At 44.2% G+C, this 7555-nt stretch overlaps 1 protein-coding gene across 1 annotated transcript; it reads left to right on the forward strand.

Moving 5' to 3' along the window:
- Nucleotides 1-159: 159 nt before the first annotated feature.
- Nucleotides 160-7019, forward strand: OSGEP (O-sialoglycoprotein endopeptidase). The gene is made up of 11 exons (XM_024567842.3): nt 160-662; nt 2517-2636; nt 2817-2992; nt 4824-4919; nt 5052-5101; nt 5249-5327; nt 5906-5971; nt 6080-6170; nt 6398-6473; nt 6578-6676; nt 6824-7019. Exons 1-11 carry the CDS (start codon nt 548-550, stop codon nt 6861-6863), a joined length of 1008 nt encoding a protein of 335 aa, XP_024423610.1. The 5' UTR covers nt 160-547; the 3' UTR covers nt 6864-7019.
- Nucleotides 7020-7555: the final 536 nt, after the last annotated feature.

Consider the following 7555-nt stretch of genomic DNA (forward strand, 5'->3'; position numbering starts at 1 on the left):
GGTGATGGTAACTGGCGTGGTCACGTGGTCTGAGGTAGCATCGCGTAATGGAGGAATGGAGGTGATTAGTCGGTCTAGCCCCACGTGACTGAGAACATTGGCCTACCCTCCAGAGGACTAAAGGCCCCAATCCTCCATTCTTGGGCTGTTTATGCATGTGCCGGCTGTACGACTCCTTTTTGCCACCTTGATCAAAGATCCGGCCCTGTGCGAGACAGAAAAAAATCCATGGAGCAGTCTGCGCTAGACCACCGCAGACAGGCAAAGGAACGGATAGGAATGTAAAGAACAGATGCCGGCAGAGCGTCCCTGGAAGTTAGGAAGACTGGTCCTTGAAGGGGCCTTGAAGGGTCACCTTGACGATGGAGGCGGGTTGGCGCTGGCGCACGGGAGTTTGGTTCCTGGGTGGGTGTGCCCGGCCGCCTAGTAGTAGTGGCTGGTCCTCTGCCTCTGCGCCCCGGCATCTGCTCTCAGCACGGACTGGTGAGGATCCCACGACTGCTGTGGTAGCTAGGAGCCCTGCCGGCGTTTTCTCCCAGCTTCGGGCATGCCAACGGTACTGGGTTTTGAAGGCAGCGCCAACAAGATTGGCGTGGGAGTGGTTCGGGATGGCAAGGTCCTGGCAAACCCGCGGCGGACTTACGTCACACCCCCGGGCACAGGTGAGCGGGGAACTTTGAGTTTGCAGCGCGCTTCTCCACCCAGCATCATCTGCCATCTTATTAAACACTAGCGAACTAGGGCGTGGAGCGAGCGTATTGTCCGAGTCTCTGTGGCCGTTTATTAACGTCACAAAGTCAATGGATAGAAGAGTTACAGGCACTTGGACCTGGGTTTTCAGGGTTCCGCTGCCTTTATTGAACTCCTGCTAATCGATCAGCCAGCTTGCTATTGGCTACAAAAATAGATGCATACAAAAGCAGATGTGAAGAGCCTGCTATGGAGTTAGACACGTAAACAGAACTTTACAGTACGGTAAATAGTGTAACATAACAAGTAGATGCAATCAAAATATTCTAGAATGAGTGTAGAGACTCCCAGTTTAGATACCAGACAGAACTGCCTGGCTTTGCAATATTCACGTTCAGTATATATTTTGGGGCTTACTTACTCTAAAAATGGGAATAATACCTGCATCGGTGGGTCTTGAGAATTAAAGGACCAGTCATATTACAACTTTTAATAAATGTTATAGGTTATGATACATCATGCCTCCCGTCCCCCAAAACATTTGTGTGTGTATATGTATGCAACTGATTTGCACAAACCTGAAAAGCCTCCCTGAACAGGTGATGTTGTGACAGATTACTCAATAGAAATATATGTATGTTTAGCAGTCACTCTAACAGGCATTTTGGCACCAGGAATACAAAGGTGAATAAGATAGCCAAAGTTCTGAGATGCTCAGAGTTAAACCGGGGAAACTATAGCCAATTATGAGGCTGTGATTGTTACATGTTAAATATGGTCCTGGGTATTTTGGACAAGCATTTTCACTGCATAAATAATTGACCACAAGGCAATTTCACCATAAAAGTTTAAAATCACTGGTTGACAGTTTGGTTTCATTTCTCCATTGAGGAAGTTGTCTCAGTTACTCCTGCTTTTATATTAAATAAATCATAGTTTTCATAATGGCCTCAACAGTGATGAGTAGATGTGGTAGTCTTAAAACAGTGGACAATGACAACAATGTATAAGCCAGATCACACAGCTGAAAGCCAGACTGCTTACTCTCCTAGAAAATGATAACCTACCTGTTTGCAAATGGTTTGTGAGCACAGTCTTCCCTTCCACCCATCAAAAACAAAGTTTCCCGAGCAGTGGCAAACATAAAAGAGGTGGACTCCAACAGTCTTCGAGAACGTTAATTACCAATTTCTTTAGCTGAAACTGATACCTCCTTTAATGAAGGAAGAATTATAGCGAAAAAGAAAAACTGTGATGCCAAATAAGGAGTTGAAATTAACAAGCCAAAAAATATATATATAATACTATGAACAAAAGACAATGTATTTTCATTTTTCACAATAAAGTTTAAAAAAATTTTTTGTTACTTTTATGTTTCAGTGTCCTTGTATTTTTTGTTATTTTATCTTTATTTTGAAATTGCCTTAAGGCCTGTTAGTTGTGCTGCAAAAATATTTGTGGAGGAAATGCTTGTGGCAAAGATGCTACAACAAACATGGTCACAATGAAAATACTAGACATGGTTAAATAGTTTGTTAAATACAGCGATGTGGTAATGCAGAGGGTTTGTAGGGTCAAATAAAATCACCAAAGGGTATGAGCTATTGAGTCTTGAAGCCTGAGTAGGCGTATGAAGAAGGGCATTTCTGAGGGGGGCTGTTCAGACCTGGCTGAACAGGATGGAAATGGTATCTGAGTACCTGGAAGAAAGGATGCTTGAGGAGAGTGAAAGCAACTCTTTCTACTACTAGAACACCTGTCTTGGATTTCTGCCTACCTTTGCTACAGAAAAACCCTATGATGTCTGACTTGTGTTTATCTCTTAGGATTTCTTCCAGGTGATACTGCCAGGCACCACCGAGCCGTTATTCTGGACCTGCTGCAGGAGGCACTGACAGAGGCTGGATTAACCTCCCAGGATATTGACTGCATTGCCTACACCAAAGGTATGGCTGGGTGAGTGGTGGTCAGTGGAAGAATATACCGAGAGCTTGGCTATGTCAGAATAGTCTGCAGTTTGCTTCTGCCACCCTCACTATTGCTACCCCACTCTCACACCCCTGCTTCCTCCAGCTCTGTTTTTACTAATCTCTAAAGGATTTTAACTCCCCTTTCTATCTCCTTAGGCCCTGGCATGGGTGCCCCACTGGTTTCTGTGGCTGTTGTGGCCCGTACTGTGGCTCAGCTGTGGAATAAGCCATTGCTAGGTGTGAACCACTGTATAGGCCACATTGAAATGGGCCGCCTCATCACTGGAGCCACCAACCCAACTGTCCTGTATGTTAGTGGAGGAAATACGCAGGTATTTAAAATATTTCACCATTTCTTCTTAATTTCTGAGGTACTGTACAAACACCTTTCATGTTTTACCTGAGTGGCAAGAACTTCAAAAACAAAGCTGGGCTCATTAGAACCTAGAAAGTTTTACACTAGAAAGTCCACAACAGAGTTTGTAACACTGCAGGTTTGGGTGGGATGATTAGAACATAAAATGACTTTTATATGTGTGATTATAAAGATGATGAATTTCTTAGGATTTCCTTCCAAAAGGAAAGAATGGTAAGGATTGAAGCCCTCAAAATAATTAAAGAATTTTCACTGTCATTATTTTGAAGCTTATTGTTTGTACAGATTTTAGCAATTAAAACTAAGGGACACTACCCAATTTGTTTTTTTATGATAGATACATGTTTTGTTTTGCATTACTGGTAGTAAATATATAGAAGTTGCTATTCTAAGGTGTGAAAGTATAGTTATTAATAAAGGTTTCTTTTTTTCTCTCTTTCTTTTTTAGATAGAGGGGAAGGGAGGGAGAAAGAGAGGGAGAGAAATACCACTGTGTGGTTGCCTTTCATGCGCCCCCTGCTGGGGACCTGGCCGGCAACCCAAGGATATGCCCTGACTGGGAATCAAACTGGCGACCCTTTGGTTCATAGGCCAGCACTCAATACACTGAGCCACACCAGCCAGGGCTGAAACTATAATTTTTAAAACACTTTATAAATGGTAGAAGACATTTTAAGTTTATAGGGCAAGCCAGAGTTGTTGGGGATACCTTTACAAGACCTGTTTAGGTTGGGACTGGTGAACTCCACCTTTTTTCCCAAAGAACACCTGATGGAGTTATTGTCAGAAATAGTCATTGTCCCCAGCCTAAGAAGGGGTTATGTTCTAAAACTGCATTGTGTGAAACAGTTATTAAAGGTGAAGCATACATTCCCATGAAAACGATGTGGGAACTTGAATAGGTGAAGGCACGTAGCTGGTTGAGGCCTGAAGGATGCCATGCAAGGTCAGGGACTTGGGGTGTGGGGAGTAGGATGAAGGCTTATAGGAGTTAAGAGGAGCAGTGATCAGGTCTTCTCTTTTCCTCTTCCCTGCTGTGGTGTAAAAGCAGGGAAGATGATTGGATGGAAAGGAGTAGATGATAGAAGAACAAAGGCAGGTATTTTTCCTTCCCCTTTTGTTACCAGCCTTTTGACTGCACAGTAAAGTCCACATCAGAACAGAAGGAAATCCTGAGCAGCACCAGGGGGGAAAGGACTTCTTTGGTCCCTAGGCAGCACTTCCTGCTAGAAATGTAGAACACGTATGTCAGTGGGTGGTATTTTCTGTACTAGAAGTTGGTCACATATGAAGACTGGATATAAGTTGATTGCCAGTGCTGAGTGGGGTCAGCTATTAGTCCGACACAATATGGGACTTTTGAGGTTTTCAACTCTGTCCCTTATGTTTACAAATAGTTCTGCCCTGATAGGATACTCTAAAGGGACTCTGGTTCCCTACCTCTAAGCAGGAAAGCCTGTTCCCTAGTCTGCACTGTCAAGACTGCTTTTAAGTGATATGTCAGGAACCAATAAGCTAGGACAGTGTATTTGAAATGACAGTTTGCTTCTGCCCTGACCTAGACTGTCTAGTGTAGACTAGGAATCTGCTCTGGGACTACTCAAGATATATGTGAGCTTCTTCTCAGATCACAGCTATAAAAAAGACCCAGTCAGGGTTTGGCAAAGTACTTTTCCTCCATTTCTTTTTGGACACTTTAGTGGCCATGATAATCCTCTGCTCTTCCCCAAAGCCAAATACTCCTCTTCACAGACTTGAGGTTTCATGGACATCCTCATCACCCATAGGTGATTGCATATTCAGAACATCGGTACCGCATCTTTGGGGAAACCATCGATATTGCTGTGGGTAATTGTCTGGATCGTTTTGCTCGAGTACTGAAGGTAAGCCTTTGGGCTACAGAGAGCATAAGATGGGGATGAGTTTCTGGGGAGCCATGGAAGGGGAGAGAGAAAGTAGTAAATTAGCTTATGTTTCCTGGATATCTGACTTTATTTTCTTTTTCCTTGTACTAGATTTCCAATGACCCAAGTCCAGGCTACAACATCGAACAGATGGCCAAGCGGTAAGGCGACATAAGGTGGAAGGAGCCTGACTGGTGGGCCTTCGGGGATTTTCCTGTATAGATATTAATGAGGTTTGGGAGGCGCGTTGGAGGGTGAGAAGCCAGCTGACTGCAGGCTTAGTGCTTCGTACACTCACTTCCACACAGAGGTAAGAAGCTAGTGGAGCTGCCATACACTGTAAAGGGGATGGATGTCTCATTCTCAGGGATCCTGTCTTTCATTGAGGTGAGTGTGGGAGAAGAGGAAATGGGCACTTGCATGCTTTTTAATGAAGCATGTCAGTTTTGCTCACCATTGTATTTCCTGTATATAGCACAGTACTAGCTCATAATAGATGCTAAATGAATGCATTTAGCAAATATTTACTGTATATCTTCTGTGTGCCAGGTACTGCCCTAGACAATAGCCATATAGCATGGAGCAAAGAAAAACCCCTGCCTGCTTGGAGCTTGCATTCTAACAGAGGGAGACAGATAAAAGGGAGAAAAAAAGGAAGAAATAGGGGAAAATAATAAAATATAAAGGGTTAAGTAGTAGTAAGTGTGATGGAGACAGATTCAGCAGAGTAAGGGAGGGGCTGGGGGGTGGTGCCAGGGCAGGTATTCATAATTATTGAATCTTGAATGAATGCTGCCCGTTCTGTAGTTTGGTGCCAGTGAAGGACAGAGCGTGGTATGGGATGTGCTGGCCAGTTGAATTGTGCTGAAACATGGTGATTCTCCAGGTGCACTAATTTTACTCTCATAACATCTCCCAAACCACTCACTAGTCATTGTTTTATCTGTTCTCCCCTTTAATTATAGGATGCAGCCCAGCGGATGCTGGCCACTGGCGAGTGTACTCCTGAGGACCTATGTTTCTCCTTGCAGGTAATGGAATAAAAGGCTGGGACAGAGTGTTGGGGCTAGAGGAGTTTTTATACAATAGAGCTAAGCTGGGATTCCCTCTGATGTTTGCATCTTGTCCATCCCCCACAGGAAACCGTGTTTGCGATGCTGGTAGAGATCACAGAGCGGGCCATGGCGCATTGTAGCTCCCAGGAGGCCCTCATCGTGGGAGGTGTGGGGTGTATGTATCATTAGACTGTGTTCCTCTTTCCTATTCTTGGGCATGTGCATCTTCTTCCTGATAGTTTAACTTTCTAAGAGATTACTAGTTATATTTCTTATTCTATACTTCCCAATCCTTCCCCCCTAGGATCCCAACTTCATTTTCCTAAGTAAATGCGCATGCAGTCTACAGCTAGACTAGAGAAATGGCTAAACTAAGTAACCCTACCCACTACCTCTTTGTAGGTAACATGAGGCTACAGGAAATGATGGAGACAATGTGCCAGGAACGTGGAGCCCGACTTTTTGCCACAGATGAGAGGTAAAGGCCCTTGTCCTTTCTTCATGTTTTTTTTTTTTTTTTTCTCCAATTGCTGTGATTTTCTGCCTTCAGATCCCAAATTTCCTATCTCTTTTCCTTTCTAGATTCTGCATTGACAATGGAGCCATGATAGCCCAGGCTGGCTGGGAGATGTTTCGGGCTGGACACAAGACACCCCTCAGTGATTCTGGAGTCACACAGAGGTACCCGGGGGGGGGGGGGGTGTAGATAGGATTATATGGGAGGTAGGCAAAAATCAGGACAGCAGAGGGGTCAGAATCATGAGGGCAGAGAAGAATGGAAGATGCTAAGGGATAGCCATCCACCAGGTGTTTTCTGTTTTTTCACAGGTATCGGACAGATGAAGTAGAAGTAACCTGGAGAGACTGAGGAGGTTAACAGGATCAGAGTAGACAGTGCCCTAAGCAGACCCATTATCTCTGTCCTGCGGTGGAAGTCCTGGCCGGGGGTGTGGGCCCCTCCTCCCAGTATTTGAACCTAAAGATGACTCAGCAATAAAATACTCTTGGTTTTCTGTGTTGGTAATCAGCTTGTGTTGCTCAGGAATAATATACGGATGGCACTGAATAAATGGTTGGTGGTGGGGTGAACAGGAGGAGGCAAGGAAGGGTCAGCAGTGTCCTGGCTGGCTGTGCAGGTAGTGTTAGGGGTTGCTACTCTGGAGCTAAGATTGAGGGGATACTTTAGGTACTCTTGTAACATCCCCTTAACAATGGTGTTACCATAAATAATATTTTAGTATCAGGCCTTGCGCTAACTTGCTTTATATATATCGTCTCATTTAAATTCTTTGAAGTAGGTGCTCAGGACTTCCCTCAAAGTAGCCTGGAACCAGGTCTAATTGTATACTAATTTATACCACAAAAAAAAGTACTGTCCCTCCTCCATACACTTATTTCTACATGTACTTCTCTTGGCAAGCTTGAAGAGGGGCCCCAGACAACATCCCTCCCTACCACACCCACCAGAATTAATGGCATCGTGACCTTTAACTTTTTTTTTAATCCCAGCCTGAGGACTTTTTTTTTTTCATTGTTTTTAGAGAGAGAGAGAGAGCAACA

The sequence above is a fragment of the Desmodus rotundus genome, chromosome 7 (genome assembly GCF_022682495.2).
Source record: "Desmodus rotundus isolate HL8 chromosome 7, HLdesRot8A.1, whole genome shotgun sequence".
NCBI lineage: Eukaryota > Metazoa > Chordata > Mammalia > Chiroptera > Phyllostomidae > Desmodus > Desmodus rotundus.